A 19,948-nucleotide genomic window follows, 5' to 3' on the forward strand; every position below is an offset into this window, starting at 1 on the left:
GGCTATAGAATGCCAGGAACGATGATGGTCTTCCCACAGACCTTGAGATGAGCGACCCTCAGGATCGCTCCCCAACCCGTGAGGGAAGCATCCGTCGTTAGCAGTTTGCGACGACAAGGAGCTCCCAGCACTGGGCCCTGGGACAGGAACCAAGGTTTCTTCCACATAACCAAGGCACGTAGGCATCACCGCGTGACCTTGATTGTGCGAAATGGTTTGCCCCTCGGGGAAAAACCCTCTGGTCCTGAGCCACCACTGCAGGGGCCTCATGTGCAGCAGTCCAAAAGGTATCCCGTTGGAAGCTGCTGCCATGAGACCCAACAGTCTCTGGAACTGTTTGACAGTGAGTAGCTGGCCTAGCTTTACACTTCTCACAGCTGCCAGGATGGAATCGAAGCGTGGCGATGACAGGCGCGCCTGCATCGAAACTGAATCCCAAACCACGCCTAAAAAAGTGGTCCTCTAAAATGGAGAAAGCACACTCTTCTTGGCGTTCAGCCGTAACCCCAACTCTTTCATATGGGCGAGAACAACATCTCGATGTTGAACCGCCATCTAATGCGACTGAGCTAAAATCAACCAATCGTCGATGTAGTTCGTGATGCGAATACCCCGGAGGCGCAGAGGCGCCAGAGCTGCATCCACGCATTTGGTGAAAGTGCGGGGTGATAAAGCCAGGCCGAATGGAAGAACTCGATATTGGTATGCTTTGCCCCCGAAAGCAAACCTCAGGAACTTCCAATGACACGGACGGATGGAAATATGCGTCCTTGAGGTCTATCGTGACAAACCAGTCCTCGGACCTGATCTGTGGCACGATTTGTCTCAAGGTTAACATTTTGAACTCGAAGATCTAAAATGGGACGCAATCCCCCGTCCTTTTTTGGAACTATGAAGTACCGGCTGTAAAACCCGGTTTCCCTGTTGGAGGGGGGTACATATTATATGGCCCCTTTCTCTAACAGAGTGTTTACTTCCTGTTCCATAACCAGAACCTGCTCGGGGCCCACCACTGTGGGCAGGACCCCCATAAACCGCGGTGGGCGTTAATAGAATTGTATCTAATACCCTTTTTCCACGGTCTGCAGGACCCAACGAGAAACATTTGACAGTAGCTTCCACGCTGTCAAAGATTCTACTAGAGGTACCAATCTCTCGAGACTGGTTTCTGGATTTTGTTGCTGTTGAGTAGTCGGTTCGTCGCCCTGTAACGGCGCACCGGCAGGGAACCACCAAACAGACTGCTCCAGCACCCTCCTCAGAGGGGGCGGGCATCCCGAGGCCACTACGTTTCCGGGTGGACCTTGAGATATGTGCTCGCCGGAGACCGCTGCGCCCTGTAACACCGGAGGCGGCAGGGTTGGCAGAACGGTCCCCTAAGGGCACCGAAGAGAGACGGCACCGTATTTTTCTCCTGCTGTTGAGTAGTCGATTCGTCGCCCTGTAACGGCGCACCGGCAGGGAACGACCAAACAGACTGCTCTAGCACCCTCCTCAGAGGGGGCGGGCATCCCGAGGCCACTACGTTTCCGGGTGGACCTTGAGATATGTGCTCGCCGGAGACCGCTGCGCCCTGTAACACCAGAGGTGGCAGGGTTGGCAGAACGGTCCCCTGAGGGCACCGAAGAGAGACGGGCACCGTGAAAAGAGGTGTTAACCGCTCTGCTTCGGGGGGGGGGGTACCCTCATTTGTCCTGAGCCCTCAGACATCAGGACTTTTTTCCCCGCAGCCTTCTTGGCGGTAATAACGGTCCGCAGATCCGTTTTACCCCTCGAAGACTGCTGGGTTTGAGAGCGCCCTCCGTGTCCCCGAGATTTTTGTGGGGGAGCACGAGAGGACACACTCTGTTTTTGAGTGGCACGATGTTCAGCGCTCTTTTTAGAGGAGTGAGGCTGCTCCCGCTCAGCAGCCTCAATGAAAGAACGGCGGGGGAGAAGTTTTTGTAATGCAGCTGCCTGTTTAGCAGCTTCCTGAGATTTAGCTACCGCACTGTTTACTGCATCACCAAATAAACCAACAGTGGAAACCGGAGCATCTAAGAGAACGTGCTTTTCTTTCTCTTTTATATCGCTCAAATTGAGCCACAGGTGCCTCTCAGTGGCCACCAGGGCTGCCATAGACCGCCCGATTGATTTAGCGGTCTCCTTGGTGGCCCTGAGAGACAGATCTGTGGCTCTGCGTAGTTCAGCCACTGTGTCAGGACCAATTCCCCCGCCCTCCTCTAAATCCCCCAATAATTCTGCCTGATAGGCTTGCATAATAGACATCGTATGAAGACACGCTGCAGCTTGACCAGCGGCTGCATACGATTTATGAACCAGAGATGATGTGAATTTTACTGGCTTAGAGGGAAGTGAAGGAGCTTTCAGGGAAGATGCCGTTGCTGGAGAGAGATAGCTCGCGAGCGTCTCTTCCACCTTCGGCATCTCCCCATAACCATATTCTTTATATTTGTGAATGGAAGAATAGTGGGATGTTTGTGGTGCATACACTCTGTATGAAACCGGTTTTCCCCACGATTTCGACACCTCGGTGTGGAGATCGGGGAAAAACGGAAGGCTTCTTCGCTGAGGCTGTGTACGAGATGGCAGGAAGCGTTCGTCGAGCTTACTTTTCGAACGAACGTCCTGCCTATCCTCTGGCCACTCAATAGATAATCTGTGAACTGCTCTAGTGACAACATCGAGCAATTCCTCAAAAGCGTGAGACTGAGGTGGCGAATCCTCAGACTCAGCTTCAATACTAACAACGTCCAACTCCTCAGAGCTGGACAATTGCAGTATTGGTGCCTCCATCGGGGGGGAAGAAACCGCAGCGCGTGCTTCCACACCCTGATGAGAGGCACTGGATCTATCAGAAGGATGTTGAGATAAGGCAGAGCCCGTCTCAACATCCACTGATAAATCCATTTGTGAACCCCAGGTCTGAGATCGACGCCGTGCCTCGGCAGCGGCGGGACCCAAGCCCTGGGGAACGTGATCGGGATTGAACCGAGCCAAGCGGGATCGGAGCGTACGCAATGGAAGCGCCTCGCAATGCACACAGTCACCACCCTCGAGTGCTGACTGGGCATGCTCCTCACCCAAACAAACAACACAAAGAGTGTGAGTATCACCTCCCGTTAAATAACGCGGGCAGGGATGGACACACACTCTAAACTGCTGCTTGCTCGCCATACTGAATATATATATATATAATATAGACAGACAACACCAAATAACAAGGACAGATTCAACACAGAGCGCAACTGAAGACTCAGAAAGCTTTCGTTTTCTGTTTCGGGCCGGCTTTTATAGCTTCCTGGTACGTGACGTCACCCGCCTCTGACGTTCCGCCACACCATTGGACTGATTTTACATGTGCTTCAAGACGTCATCACGCAAAGCGTTCCCATAGCGTCAGTTTCGACGCAACGGGAGTTCCCTTGAAAGGGAACTGCATAGCTAGACTGACTTGGCCCTGCAAGCCACTAAAACTACAGCTAGCTATGTGGTGCTGGAACGTCACTTATGGCTCAACCTAACGGAGACCGAGGACGCAGACAAGCGCTACCCCTTTCTTAAGTGCCAAGGTCCCCGGTCTAAGATAAAGCTGGATCCTTCGCCTCAGAAGCCTTCCTGATCCTTCAGGAAAGAAGAGGAGTAAACTAAGTCTTGTCGTGGCCAGACCACTCCCTAAACAGCCTTGAGTTTGCCTTCCAAACCTCGTTCAGTTCAGGGTGTTGGAAGCAATGTGTTTTTTGCAAGCATTGGGGCCCTTTCAAGTTCACGCTCCCATGCAACTGACCGCTGTTATAGCAAACAAAATAAAAAAACAAACATACTCTATAAGAGAGCAAATTACCCCTTCCAGTTATCTCGAGTGCCAGTTTTCTGCACAGCGGCCTGTCGCTCGAACCACTTCATTCCTTAGCCACTGTGCTGAGGCTTGGGAATCCATCTCTGGGGTGTCAAGTATGGTTTTGAACATAATCAAATGAGGTTACTCGCTGCAATTCGCTTGCAGGACTCCCCGCCTCAGGGGCGAGGTTTCCACATTTATAAGGAGCAATGTGGCTCACGTCCTCCCCACTGAAGTGATGAATTTACTGGGGAAAGGAGCTATAGAAGCTGTTCTTCCAGTGCACAGCGAGTTAGGCTTTTACAGCTGATACTTCCTCGTGCCAAAGAAGGATGGCGGCCTCAGGCCCATCCTCGATCTCAGGCATCTGAACCACGCCTTTATGAAATGAGCGTTCAAGATGATAACATTGAAACAAATCCGCTCGCAAGTGTGCCAAGGGGATTGGTTTTTCATATCCAGATAGCCCCCCATCACAGACCATTCTTGAGATTCGTGTTCAAAGGGGTGGCTTATCACCCTACAGTCCCTCCATTCGGACTGTCTCTGGCTCCACGCACTTCCTCATCGGTTCCAATCTGATGTGGACCTGGGAAGGGTCTCGAGAAGGAAGGTGGTTTCAACAGATGCCCCCAAAAAGGGTATTGGGAGCTTTGTGCAAAGGCAGGCCCACTTCAGTCTCCTGGTCGAGCGCGTTGAAGCGGCTGCACATCAACTTCCTGGAAATGCTGGCAGTCTTTCTGGCCCTCAGAACCTTCCTGCCAGACCTGAGAGGACACCATGTCTTAGTCCGCTCGGACAACATGGCAGTGGTGTCCTACATAAACCACCAAGGTGGACTCAGATCGAGGCCTCTGTAAAGCTATCCAGATGCCTATTATGGGCACGACTCAACCTCTGTTTGCTGAGAGCGGCTCATGTGCCGGGCAGACTGGAGCAAAAGGAATGATCTGGCACCCCCAACCAGAGTTGTGGGCCCTTCACCTCTGGCCTCTCGACGGGAGCTTATGGTCCTCTCCGCGAGGGCTAAACACTATTTCTGTGACTAGACCCCTGTCCAATAGATGCCTCTACACCCTTACGTGGTCTGTTTTCTCCGGCTGGTGCGCCGCCCGGATTGAAGACCTGACATCCTGTGACATTTCACTGGTACTGTCTTTCCTTCAAGAGCTCCTCAACAAGAGTCGCACCCCTTCCACTCAGCCAAACTGTTGCCCCTTTCTCTAAAAACCGCCCTCCTGCCAGCCCTCTCATTGTTCAAGCAAATGGGCGACTTGCAAACACTCTCTGTGAGTGCTTCTTGCCTTGAGTTTGGGCCTAACGATGGCAAAGTCATCTTCAAACCAAGACATGGCTAAGTACCTAAGGTGCTCCCCATCAGAATAAAAGCACATTCCACCAGAGGCTCATCCTGGGCATGGTCCAGCAGAGTGTCTATTGTCAACATCTGTGCGGCGGCCGACTGGTCCTCGCTGTCCACCTTCGGCAGATTTTATAACATGTACGTCCCTGCTCTCCTATATGTGTAGCTGGGCTTTGACCTCTACATGAGCTTAACCCACCAGATTCCTTCCTTGTGGTTCCGGCATATGGTCTGAGTCTCTTAATGTTGGGTGATTACCTCGCCCTACCTAGCTTTGGTGCCCTCTGGGCCTTTATTCAAGCGTCCTGGGCCAAGGCCTTTGAACTACTGCCGTTACGCGATTATAAGCAGAGCAATTGGACTGGGTCTAGTGACGCATTATGAGTGAACCGTATAGATAGTACGTTCAGTCGGTTACTAACGTAACCTCAGTTCCGAGATAACAGGAATGCACACAATACAGCACACTGATTACTTACATAAAATTACTATTCCTCCAAGGGGCGCTTGACATAATAAATGTAAGAAAACATGGAGAGACTCTTGAACTTTAGAGTGAGAAAGTTGTATTGCTAAAGGCAAGCAAACACATAGAGTAAATATAAAGCAGTTGTAGTAAATTGATATCTGTGTCTTGTAAAGAAATAGAAACAAAAAATGCCTTTCAAATTGGATTTTTTAAAATCTGACACTGAAAGAGAGAGCACAAGCACAAATAATCATCAGTATTTATGACAAAAACACTAGAGGAACAAGAACACACTTGAAGTTCAGTGTTCTGCTTTAGATTTCAATACTTTCTGAAAAAGATAAACATATAAAGGCATAAATGATTAAAACTCACAAAAATATATGAAAAATCGGTTTTTGAGAAATTACATCAATTAGGTACCTGATGTTTGAATTTGTGCTTGATCTTTTTCAGCTCTTCTGGATCTGATCTCATAAACCACAATAATGACAGTAGCCACGCCCACCAGAGCAGAGAGGACCAATCGGATCACAGCTTCAGTAGGACCACAACAGTTGGTCTCAGAGTCTGAGAAATAAAAACATCAAACTGAGATCAGCTCAGTCAATAAACTTTAACATCAAAAGTAAAGCATTTAAACAACTTGATATAGAAAGTTAAACATAAACCTAGATGCTATTGATGTAAAATCAAATGCTAATTAGTAATTTTAACTAATTAATCATGATCAAATACTTCTTTAGATCAACTTTAAAGCTTGAAAAACTAAAATAAGTGAAACATCTATGGTTACTCACGTAACCTCAGTTCCCTGAGACGAGGGAACGAGATATTGCGTTTGCTAATGCTAATGGGGAAACCCCTTCCTCCAAATACTACAGAAGCCTTAATTCAAGAGCGCAAAATATGGGGGGGGGGCTTCCACCACTATACAAGGTGGCACTTGAACGTCATTCATAAAAATTTTTGACTGAAGCAACTTGATATTGCAAGATCCCGAGCTAGGTGACACAGCAGTATATGCAATGTATCGTTCCTTAGTCTTAGGGAAGTTATGTGAGTAACTGGAGACGTTCCCTTTCGATTCAGTTCTAAGTTCGCCTTGTACGATGCCCACAAGAGGCCCGAGAGACTCATATCTCCGCAGTGGGGGCAATCCGATCCCCCAGACAGAAGACACACGATGTAGTCATTTTATTATCACGCAGTAAAATGCCCTTCCCCGCGCCCAAAACCAGTCATCTGTGGATGCGAATCCGAAAGAACAAAGACTGGTGGGACGTTGTCCAGCTCCACTTCACAGACACTGAGTGAAAGGAGAATTTTAGAACGACAGGAAACTCATATGACACTTTATTAACAGGAAGAACAGCTTGTTCTGCATGACATATGCCATTGCACATGCGCAGTCCTTTCAGTTTCGGTTTTCAGTACGATCAAGTGTTTACATGTGCTCTCGATTGGATTAGAAAAAGAATAAACCACCCCGATAGATTAAGGTGTTTAGATGAAGGCTTTTCTGTCCGATTGAGCCGTCAATCCGTTTACTAATGGATTGTTTGTTTGCATGTAAACGTATTGTCGATCGTAGATAGTTCTTCACAAGGTTGATATGCTCGTGCTCATTATGGTGCGGTGTCCTCTACTGTCTGGCAGTGGCAGTACTTTCTGTGGACCCCCAACTGAGCCTGGTTTCTCCCAAGGCTTGCCACTGTCGCCTATTTCGGCTTTGTCGCCTTTTTTCGCCTTTGGCTTGCTTAGTTGAGGACATTCAATTTAATATTCAACAATATTATTGATCTGCCTGCATTGACACCATTATATGAGAACTGAACTGAGCTGGACGATGACATCACGGTTTTCTCCAGAGCAGCTATAAATTAACTAAATTAATACAACTTTTTTTTACAACAAAAATAAGCCATCACTGAACTTACTTAAGCTGGACTGTGATGCTATTTTCTTCTAGAAACAAACTTTGTTGCATTATTTTCCTGTTATCGCTGTAAAGCTGCTTTGAAACACTGTATTGTAAAAAGCGCTATATAAATAAAGGTGACTTGACTTGTCACGTCTCATGCCCAGCAATTGCGAATGGCCATCCTTATCCTCATCCTTAAGGCTCCCCAGAACACAGCAAGGGATGAGAAGACGTTGTCCACTGCAGCGTGTAGATCATAATAAGTCTTGCTTGATGATAGGCTTCTTGCAGAAGGTTGACTGAAGGAAAAGTTTCTGAATGAATGACGTTCAAGCTCCACCTTATATAGTGTGGGAAGCCCGCCCATATTTCGGGTGTTACCGCCATGATTAAATACCAAGCGTGCCGCACAAGCCCTTAAACGTGAAGCCAAAACGTCTCGATCGCCCCCCGGTGACTGGTCCTAGTATAAGTCATAAGCCCCGCCTCCCCGTGTTATTCAACGGGACGTGAGACCAACTAAACAATTTAATTACACTTCGAATATCTTTTTTCCAAAGGTGGTTTCTTTCATTTGTTGTCGTTTTTATCACGCTGATGTAAGTTCAAGTGTCTGTTTAAAAAAAAAGTAGTTTTTTAGTTAGTTACGTGATGCGGTGGTGTAACGTCATGATTGACAGCTGTGATTGACAGGTTCTCAGAGCGAAGTAGTGACTGAAGCACCAACGGACATTTTTTTCGGGATCTTCGGAGGACTGAGGAGATTGTATTTACTTCATTTTAACAAGCCTTTTGTCGTACTGCAATCAATTTTTTAAAAAGTGTGCAGAATCCACTCTCCCTGAGTGCGTTCTGCGAGAGTGAGGGCGGAGCGTTGATTTCGCGGTTTTACTTCCTGCTCACGACTGCGCAGGTCTGGTCCCGAAATCGCTACTGCGCAGACTCAATTAAGTTCCAATATGTCAGCGCCATATCTCGGGACACTGGCGGCTTCAGTTCTCATCAATGGAAGAGAGCGAAGGGGCGTCGTCCATCTTTTTTTACAGTCTATGTTAAATACACTGTAAACCCGAACAGTACTACGTCACAGTTGCTCTAACCAACGTTATCAGAATAATCCATTCAACATTGGCGGACACTCGCAAGCGACCGGAGCAAACTTAATGGAACAACTTGTAAGTAAATCAAACATCTGTGAACATTTCTTATATGCTTTTTGATTGTTTGAATATCAAATGAAATTTAACTCACCGTAGAAAGTGAGAATGAAAATCATCTTCATATAGTTGATGTCAAGTTCATAAACTCCAGAATGTTCAGTTGTGGTGTTTGTGATGGTCAGAGATCCAGTTTGATCGTCCAGCTTCAGTCTGTCTCTGAATCTCCCATCAAGAACATCATCATATACAGTGATTCTGTCGGGCCGTTTATTGACTTCAGCGATTACAGGTCTATATTCAAAACTCCACTGAATCCGATCGTCATCCTTCATTTCAGTAAGATCATTGTGTAGAGTGACAAAATTTCCCTTATTTACTGATATTTCCTTCACTACTGTCTCACAAAACACATAACAAACAGAAACAGTTTTTATTTTTATTTTTATTTATTTCATTTGATATGGTTTACTAAAATAAATAGTTTGAAGTTTAAATTGGAAGTGAATATCATCAAACAACAAAAGCAAAATGGAGTTTGGAATAATACTTGTATTTCTGTGCTGATTAAAACATAAAACAGGTGAAATAAATATTTAACTCACCAGAGACTGTGAGATCGAAACTCTTTCTTGCACTGTTGGTCAGTATTTTATAATATCCAGCATGTTTCATTGTGGTGTTTGTGATGGTCAGAGATCCAGTTTGATTGTCCAGCTTCAGTCTGTCTCTGAATCTCCCATCAAGAACATCATCATATACAGTGATTCTGTCGGCCCGTTTATCAGCTATTAAAGTGATGTTATATCCAAACTTCCACTGGATCAGATCATCATCCATCATTTCAGTGTCAGACAGGGACGGACTGGGGCTAAAAAACAGCCCTGGACTTTCTCCCAAATAGGCCCATCATCCGGCCATTCGCCTCTAGCCGTGCGCTACAGACGATAGCCAGGATGTCCTGATACTATGCCACAATACTGTAGCCTATCAGACAAGCAAGTAACATCTCAAAACCAATGATGATTATTGGGGTTGTGTTTATTAATGAAGCCTCAGCCTTCAAAAAAAAAAAAAGTACAATGCCATAAAATACAAATGATGAAATGTCATTGGCCACAGAAACCCCAAATTACACAAACTTGGAATTATAAAACATATAGTTTCTATATACCAGGGGTCTCCAACCTTTGTGTGTGCGAGGGCTACCTCAAGGGATAAAATAATCTAGAAGGGATTTTTGTTTGTTATACTCAAATATTTATTATACATATAACATGGTGAAGCTTTTTTACTTTTCACCATCACATGCAAAATAATAAAATATCTTGATATTCTGGTTCAGACTTACAAGCCTTTAAAAAAAAGGAAAAAAAATCAACAATTCCTGAAAAATTATGAAAATATTTTTTTTATTTTTTTGTTAATTTTCTATAAACCTATTGTATGTGTAATCAAAAACAGGAGCCCAAACATTTAGTATAAATATAAATGCAAAAATAAATAAACTGGCATAACTTCTAAACAAAAACATTACTGCATTACATTTAATACATTTATACATGACTATATTAATATAACAGCATTTTTAATATGAATATATACAGGCACATTTCTGCCAAAAAGTTTGTGGAGTGAAATGTCTTCTGACTGGTTTGTTCTTGGAACAATGTTTCGTCTGTTTTTTGCGTCAAATGTTGAGAATATCAGCGCTGTTTCAGCTGGCTTTAAATCACAATGTCATCTGTGGGTTTATAATAGAGATTGTTGTGGTTTAATTATTTTCAGGGAATGACTTCGGAGATCTTTGATACCAGAAATATTAGACTTTATTAACAAACAAAGCCGAGTGCCCCTCTGCACCTGCAGAAAGACCCTGCAGAGAGACCCCGCTGTAAGATTGTCCAGCAAACGTATATACCTACATCCTTCTCCCAAATATGGTAATACATTCTATAGGTATTTTGAGAAATAGTTTTGTACCATGTGACATTACTGAAATAGAATTCTCTGCTGTAACCACACAGCTCTCAGGTTCCAAAGTCACCCAAAGACATACACAGACAGAAAGGAAATAATAGTGTACAAAAAATAGTTAAATTACTTATTTTCTAAATAATAAAATCTTCAACATTCCCTCCTCTGGGGCTTATTTAAGCCCCACATTCACTATCGTTTTCCAGAGTGTAGTTTCAAAATCCAGTCCCCTCCGTTATACTACCTTAGTGACTAAATTAAATCACTCATTCTTATTTTCAATGACTGAAATTATGCCACCACACTCCTGGAGGAGCAATCGAGCCAAACATCTTTCTCCATACATTTTTCTTTCTTTCAGTTGTTTTTCTTTCAATGGAGAAAGTAAAAGACTCAAATCCTCCCTAATCAAACATCAAACATTGTTACAAGTGTGTTGATGAAATTGGTTCAGCATTGTCTGTTATTGTCACAGTTATGTATAATATGTCAAACATAAAAATCCCTTATACTATAAAGTTCTTCTGCGGTGTAGATATTCTCTTTGACCCAGACACCGAGGATCTGGCTTATTCATTATCTTCTTCATCCTTATTCGAGGTACTTCCATCAACGTCCAATGATTATAAATCTCAATTTGGTTTATAAACCCAATCTTAATAATATATGATTTATTTGCCCTCTAAAATTAGTTTTCATTATCTTCTTGATATGGAAAGTACACAACAGAATAATAACCCCCTTTCAATATTGCAACTTCAGAAAACATTCCTTAATCTTTAAATCAAGTTTTCCTTAACTTTTTGACTCAATCGTATTTGCTATTTTTTCTCCAAACACAAGTCATTCTACTTTTTTCATGTAATGTTTTCATTATAATAAAGACAAATCATTATAATAAATCTCTGCTGATTATTGTAACGATAACCAGCTGGAGTGCCCTCGAGAGCCACCAGAGGGCACTCCACACTTGACTCTCATGTTCACTCACAGACTACATCTCCCATCATTCTCTGCCTGGACTCATCAGCACTCATTATCACATTCACCTGTATCTCATCTTCTTGTTTAGTTCACCCCATATAAGCCTGGTTCACCCCATCACTCACTGCGAAGTTTTGTTAAGTGTTTCACTGCATCTCTGAGCGTTTTCCCTGGTTTCTTGTATTTTGGTTTTGGATATCTTGCCCTGTTCCCTGGATTACTCTCTTGCCTCTGGTCCCTGGATTACTCTCTTGCCTCTGGTCCCTGGATTACTCTCTTGCCTCTGGTCCCTGCCTGTTTTGTTTCTTTGTTTGTTTCTTTGTTTTGACTGCCTGCCTGTGTATGACCCTTGCCTGTTCTTTGGATTACTCTGTTTACTAAAAGCTGCATTTGGATCCCAACCTTCAAGTCTCGGAGCAGTCCGTAACAGAAAACTTCGCCATACCTAGATCCAGCAGCGATGCCATCAGATATAGCAGTACAAATCCTGCGTCTCCGTCAGGGGAATCGGCCGATTGAGAGGTATGTCGAGGAGTTTATTGAACTGGCAAATCTCACCTCAATGAACACAGAATGCCTTAAGATCTTTTTTCGGGGAGGGCTATCTGAACCGCTCAGTTCATTCATGCCCTTGCATGATCCTCACGAGACTTTGGAGCACTATATTGATCTGGCCCTTTTGTTAAGCGGATCATCGTTTACTGTGGGCGGGGTAGAGGAGGAGCTTCGTGAGCCCGCAGTATCCCCTCAGCCTGAGCTTCTCCTCGTCAGCCCTGCCGAGCCTGCGCTTCACGCCAGTCCAGCCGAGCCTGCGCTTCACGCCAGTCCAGCCGAGCCTGCACTTCACGCCAGTCCAGCCGAGCCTGCACTTCACGCCAGTCCAGCCGAGCCCGCACTTCACGCCAGATCTGCCGAAGCCAAGGCAGTATGCGTCATGCCCGCCGCCCCTGAGACTGAGAGCATCATGCCCGCCGCGCCTGAGACAGCAAGCGGCATGCCCGCCAAGCTAGAGTCTTCACCGCTGGTCCCGTCCAGCACAGAGCCTTCTTCACCGCTGGTCCCATCCAGCACAGAGCCCTCTTCATCGCTGGTTCCATCCAGCACAGAGCCCTCTTCGCCGCTGGTCCTGCCCAGCACAGAGCCGCTCTTTGGGGAGGGGCTATGTAACGATAACCAGCTGGAGTGCCCTCGAGAGCCACCAGAGGGCACTCCACACTTGACTCTCATGTTCACTCACAGACTACATCTCCCATCATTCTCTGCCTGGACTCATCAGCACTCATTATCACATTCACCTGTATCTCATCTTCTTGTTTAGTTCACCCCATATAAGCCTGGTTCACCCCATCACTCACTGCGAAGTTTTGTTAAGTGTTTCACTGCATCTCTGAGCGTTTTCCCTGGTTTCTTGTATTTTGGTTTTGGATATCTTGCCCTGTTCCCTGGATTACTCTCTTGCCTCTGGTCCCTGGATTACTCTCTTGCCTCTGGTCCCTGCCTGTTTTGTTTCTTTGTTTGTTTCTTTGTTTTGACTGCCTGCCTGTGTATGACCCTTGCCTGTTCTTTGGATTACTCTGTTTACTAAAAGCTGCATTTGGATCCCAACCTTCAAGTCTCGGAGCAGTCCGTAACAATTATAGTAAAATCATTGGTTTAGTTTGCTTTTTAATTTTGCATAATCCATATCAACTTTGATTTAAAATAGGGCTGGGGAAAAATTACTTCCTCTCATTTTTATTCGCTTCTTATTTTTATGAAGGAATATCAATTCTTAAATTTGAAGAATCAATCTTTTAGTCAGTAATTTTTAGTTGATGAACAAACATAACATTGTAGTGCACCTTCTATCCATTCAATCGCAATATGCTTCGTTATAACGTTTTACATTTCAAATTCTGTCTACTTTATTACCAAATTTAAACAATAAATACCATTTTTAAAATGTTTATTGTCACGTGTTGCAGCTTCTTCTCATTTTAACTCCTCAGTTCAAGCATACCTTAACTGAATACCTTTTCTTCCTTTCTACTAATTTCTAAATTAACTATCATGAATAAACTTAATTATGTCACATGTAATCACTCAAACTAAGAAAGCTTTAAGAGCAATGTTACATTTACTTCATACAAGTCATTCAATAAACTCATTAGACAATTAGAAAAAATAACTCTCAAAAATAACTTTTTATACTATCTTACATATTCATTGTACGTACATTTCTTTTTCTGTATATCTAATTTTAATCTTAATCATTTCAAACATAAAGCATTATAACTTAAAACTTCCTTTCTATAATTTAAGTTTCTGCACACAAATAATTTTAATCTTCAATTTCTCTGGAATGACTGCTGTCCCATTATCTAAACTTATTTCTGATAGAATTTAAAATCTAAGGAATACTTCTCTGGGAATATTTAATTACTTCTCCTGACCCTCCTCTGCTGATTTCATTGCCTTTACCTTTCTCTATCTTGCTCATATAATCCATTACCAGGTGTTTTATTAGCCCTTCTGGTACTGATATATGGCCTATTTGTGTCACTGTTCCTTTTTTACCTTTATTTTTGGCACAGATTTCATATGTGTAGTCAAAAATTGCCAGAAATGCCTTTTATTTTTCTTATTCTTTAGCCTTTTAATTTCCTTTAATTTTTTTTGATTACCATTTATGAATTTTTTTTTTTTTTTTTTTTTTTTAAATGTCATTTAGTTCTAGTTGTATTTTCCTTCATGACTTGTCTTAATTCTTACTGTGCTATTACAATTACTTGAATTAGTCGCTTATTCATTATTTTGTTTCTTTTTAAATCATTTATAATTTCTTTTCTACGTTGTTTTTGATATATTCTTTAATTCAATATTTTTCCTTCTGGTGGGGTTATTATTAAGTTGCTACTAGTATATTCAAGGGCTTTAACATTACCTTTAAATAAAGTTTGGTTGATGTTGACTTTGAACTTGTACTCATCTCTGTTGATTCTCTCTTCTTTACACAACTTTTTGTGAGCTTTCCACATTCTGCAAATTTTCATTTAAAGTTCTTCTTGTCGTTTGTCTTCTTTTTCCATTCATGTTGATCATTGTGTGTTGTTGTAATTGGCTTTTTAATTTACTTTCATTGGCAAGGGAAGATCATTGCCAGCATGTCCTTGAACCCTCACTTCCTGTTGTGGGGGGTTACTGGAGTCGTTTGGTGTATTTTAAGTTGAGAGGTATTGACTCAAATGTCAGTTTGCTGATCAATGCACAAGCCTTTTCTGAGATGACAAAGCAGTCACTGGTTCTTTTTGTTTGAATCATCTTAGTAACCTTCCTGGAACTGAACTGTTCTCATCTGTGAATGAAACCTTCATTATTTCTGTTAGTTCAGTTAGTGACAACAACATATTAAATCATCTGCTCATCTGGCCCAGTGTCCTTCTTGCTGTCACCTGTAAAATGATCATGTGGGCTGAGTGGTGTTCTGTCCCCTTCTGGGGTCTTACCCCCTATATTACTTTTTACAATTAGTCAATTCAGCTCAGTTATCTCATTGTTTTGAGTCCCACTGTTAGCACACAATTTATCAGGCATCTTAGACAACACTCAACCCACTTTACTAAAAGACAATATTTCATACTTTTGACAAAACGTCAGCTCCTTCATGATATGCTGAAAAGAAAATCAGATGTGTTATTCTCCATCATGATATTCTGAAAGGAAAGTCAGATGTGTTAGGCGCTGCGCAAAATGCAGTACTGTTTTATTTTATTTTTTACACATTTTTTTTTTTTTTTTTTTTTTTTCTATTGCCACTACAGTTTCGACCAGGAAATTAACCAAATCCATCCATGGTCATTATTGGGCAGAATATGCCCTGTGGGCCCACATATCAAATTTAGATACAGCTGTAGGCAAAATAATGGATTTGCCTTGGTGTACACCATCTCTCACTCATTCATACTCAGTCACTCATTTGGCCATCACACATTCTTCTTCCGCAGGTTGTGCTCTATATGCGGAACTTGTAAATTTAGCTGTGGAATTCCAAAGGTCTGACGGACAACGTCACACACAGCTACGCAAACACTATTCAGAAGTGTCAGTGATCTTAATGTTTAGTTTAACACCGTTGTTATAAACCCTTTTTTCTTTTTTCAAACTCTAATAGATTAAATATTTCAGAATAATAGGCCTTAGTATGGTGCAGTTGAGAGTAAGACAGCCAATTATAATTTCTCAAATGCATTTTGTCATTTGTTTGGTCTACTTTATCATATTCTTTTTGTTTTTGCTCATGAGCTGCTTTAAGAAGAAAATTGGAGATCTCTACCTAATCTTGGATCCATGGCCAACAACATTTCCATCTCATTATCCCAGTTTTGACAGCATTTTTGATTTCATAATTTTTTCTTCTCCAATCTATCTCTAGAAAATTATTAAAACAAGATGGAGTGACCAGTATCATGGTTTTGCAAACAAAAATAATAATTCTTTGACATTTTGTGTCTATCTTTTTCTTTGCCCAATATGTCTAATATAATAGCCCTCACTATACCAAATCCAGCCTCAGTTTTAACTATTTGGTGAGTTGAGCACCCACTTCTCTGTATTTTCTTTTTCTTATAGAGCTGGACTTGTACCTACTGAAAAAGCAGAGAGGGTTAGTTTAGCAGAGAATATAAAGAATTGCTATGAGACCAGTGAATAATCAGAATGAATAATGTTAATATAATAATTAACCAAATGTGAAGCAGTCTCTAGAGTGTTCATAGGTTTTGTCACACCTGTGGTGCCCCGTAAGGGTCTGTTCTGCTGTTTTTAGCTTGGCTGTCGCTCTACGTGTTTTGCCAGCCGTCACTCAAAGGCCATTGCAGAGTGGAGAATAGGCTCTGTTGTTTCTCTGCCTCTTCTTAGTTTGGGCTTTTTATCGATCCTGCCAGTTTTGCATCTCAGTATTTCTCTTTGTCCTCAGGAAAAGTCTCAAGTGAAAGTTTCACCTTTTCCAGTCTTAATTCAGTCTTTCTGGGTCTTTTTGATTGGTCAACTTCAGGAGGGGAGCTGAGAACCCCTCACCCACTTCCTCTTCTTCTCTCTGCATTTGCGTCTTTGCCCTTTGCCCTCTTGTTGCTTCCACCGGACACTGAAGCCATCTGCAATTTGAACACTCAGAGATCTGCATGAATCAAATTAAACTTTTACATATAAGCTATTAGTTCTTTATCACATTCCACTTTTTAACCTGCATCTTTTCACTATTTCTTTTTATATAAAAAATCTCACTGGTTGACAATAGCAGTTCCCCATTCTATTAGTAAGCAGTTCTTCATTGCCAGAAAAAGCAATATCAGCAATAACTCTAACTTTGATTATCTGAGAATAATACAGTTGAATAATTTTCCCTATCATAAAATCAGACTTCAATCTTTCTACTATATTTGCATGCTGTGTTCACAATAATCTAGTATGTTTCTCAACAAACATCAAGAAATTCCTCTTATTATTTACTCTCAATTCACAAATCCCATTTCTAAGATTTTAAGATTTCTGTAAAATATTTATGACTGTTCTTGGTCACTCAATCTTGTTAACCTTCAGCACTGCACCAGTTATTTTTCTCTTAACACAAACGTATTTATCTGCAATGGAATACTTTTTCCACTCTGTCTTCAGGGATAATGAGATACAAATTTTAGACGTCTTCAGATATAATATATATTAAGCACGTGCAATCTTATTTATATTCATCTGTTAATATATCATTACATTTATTGATTAAATATAAATTTTATTATTTTAACTTATTTTATACAATATTCTTTATAGTTAATATCTTGGAACAATTGTTTTCCTTTAGTTTTCTTTCTTAATACACACCATTTCAGTCCCCTTCATTCACTGGTCATTCACACGTTCTCTGTCCCTTCAAGCAACCAGGGTCAGAGGTCACTTATTTTCAACCACAGCCACAGTCACACAGGATCCTACAGGCACACCAACATGATCTCACACACTCTTTTTTTCTCTACTCTGTCAGATCTGAACAATACATTACAAATGTCTGCAGATCAACCATCTATATAAGCTAAACTACACCTGTATCAATCAATGCCCACTTACAGGTATAAAACATCAATAACTGATATCCTTATATCAGTACGCTTGTCATCCATCAAGGCCCACTTGACAAGTACATATAACTGAACTTATTCCATAAACCTCTGTGATTCACTTCCTCAACACAACAGAGTGAAATAAGACCTAACTTCTTCTGTGTTCATGCTATTCTTGTATCCTCAAGGCCCACTTACAAGAACCCACAGATCAATAATTGATATCCTTATCAATAAATTCAAACCCTCTGTGTGCATGCTTTTTGCTCATCATCCTTCAAGGCCCTCTTGATGAACAAACACAGAACTTTACGTACGTACGTCAAAACTCTTAGCGCTAAATCAGCAGTACCAGTAGTTATAGAATCCTCTCAGGATTAAACAAGTACTGGCAAACACTATCGGGAGCTCCCCCACGCTAGTACCAACTACTTGACATTTACAAAGACAATGCATGCAATTATTTCTGGTATCAAACATCTCAGTTTTTAAGTTCTTTAAATTTGGAGAAGCTTTTTCTTACCACATCCGGGCCACTGGTGACTAACACATACCTTATTCAAAAGCAAAACTGCTCACCTCAAAGTACAGCGGCCACTGTTGTCTGTGTCAGTCACCAGCGATCCCTTCGTGGCTTCTTCAGCTCCTGAGCCAAGCCCCACGTTGGGCGCCATTTGTTGTGGTTTAATTATTTTCAGGGAATGACTTCGGAGATCTTTGATACCAGAAATATTAGACTTTATTAACAAAACAAAGCCGAGTGCCCCTCTGCACCTGCAGAGAGACCCTCTAGAAAGATTGTCCAGCAAACGTATACCTACATCCTTCTCCCAAATATGGTAATACATTCTATAGGTATGTTGAGAAATAGTTTTGTACCATGTGACATTACTGAAATAGAATTCTCTGCTGTAACCACACATCTCTCAGGTTCCAAAGTCACCCAAAGTCATACACAGACAGAAAGGAAATAATAGTGTACAAAAAATTGTTAAATTACTTATTTTCTAAATAATAAAATCTTCAACATTCCCTCCTCTGGGGCTTATTTAAGCCCCACATTCACTATCGTTTTCCAGAGTGTAGTTTCAAAATCCAGTCCCCTCCGTTATACTACCTTAGTGACTAAATTAAATCACTCATTCTTATTTTCAATGACTGAAATTATGCCACCACACTCCTGGAGGAGCAATCGAGCCAAACATCTTTCTCCATACATTTTTCATAAATAATAAAATCTTCAACAAGATAGAGAATTCTGCGCTGAATTGAAATGCTTCTCAGTGGACTGCGCAGCTCTGTGTAATAATGTTTGCCTGATCGAGATCAGCTTTGGTCGCGATCGCTGTTATTTGGGCCGAGCTGATAATGCTCTGCGCTGCTCAGATCAAACAAGTTTTGTTCCGCTTTTTGAACGTTTGCCGTTTGATGTTTCTCATACCGGCGCAAATGACAGCGTATAATCAAAGAGAGTTGGGTAATTTTGTAGAGGCAAAAGTGCAAATTGAAAAGTTTAGTTGAAAAGGTCGCACAATTATACCATTTAGTCGAAGTCTGGAGCCCCGATTTACAGTGGATCGCTATTGGCAAGTTGGGGCTATTTATAGAATGTGTTTAGCGGGCAACTCACAGGCGCCAGGTTGGAGACCACTGCTATACTATCACTTAACTATTCAAATATAATGTAAGCAAATTTAAAAGTGCAGTTGGCCAGGCCTATAGGTAGCAGCTAAGCCTTATAAAACTAACTTTCTGTCAGTGGCTATAGGCCGACTCTTCTTCCTCAGTTGTTTTTTTACACGTAGCATATATAAGTGATCATATTAGTGCCCCTGCTGTTGGCTGTTCATATTGCTTTATTAGACTTTTTTTTTTCTGCCGACGGCCCTCGGTTGGACGGCCGTTCTGGACTTTTCCAGAACGCACAGATTGTCAGTCCGTCCCTGGTGTCAGAGTTTAGAGTGATTGAATCTCCCTCTTTCACTGACACTAGCCAAACACCATTAACTCTAAACACTCCTGAAAACAGAGTTTTTCACAGATTAAAGCTTTAAAATCACTTGATGTTGTTTTAATGAAGCTTCACTAAAATACATTTAATCATTTAACTGTGAAATTAATAATATTTTGCAACAGCACAA

The 19,948-nt window shown here is 42.1% G+C and overlaps 2 protein-coding genes across 2 annotated transcripts in view; both read right to left on the bottom strand.

Annotated features, from left to right (window-relative positions):
• Positions 1-19,948, bottom strand: part of LOC309474946 (uncharacterized protein) — a gene marked incomplete at its 3' end in the record, with an annotated part of 99,198 nt that overhangs the window by 55,931 nt on the left and 23,319 nt on the right. The gene's annotated exons all lie outside the window — the stretch shown is intronic.
• On the bottom strand, positions 5,830-9,594 carry LOC309474874 (uncharacterized protein; the record flags this gene model as incomplete). The annotated part of the gene is made up of 4 exons (XM_082137493.1): positions 5,830-6,004; positions 6,097-6,243; positions 8,849-9,151; positions 9,360-9,594. 4 exons carry the CDS (start codon positions 9,592-9,594, stop codon positions 5,988-5,990), a joined length of 702 nt encoding a protein of 233 aa, XP_081993619.1. The 3' UTR covers positions 5,830-5,987.

This window comes from Leuciscus leuciscus (genome assembly GCF_965113295.1).
Source record: "Leuciscus leuciscus genome assembly, chromosome: 15".
Taxonomy (NCBI): Eukaryota; Metazoa; Chordata; class Actinopteri; order Cypriniformes; family Leuciscidae; genus Leuciscus; species Leuciscus leuciscus.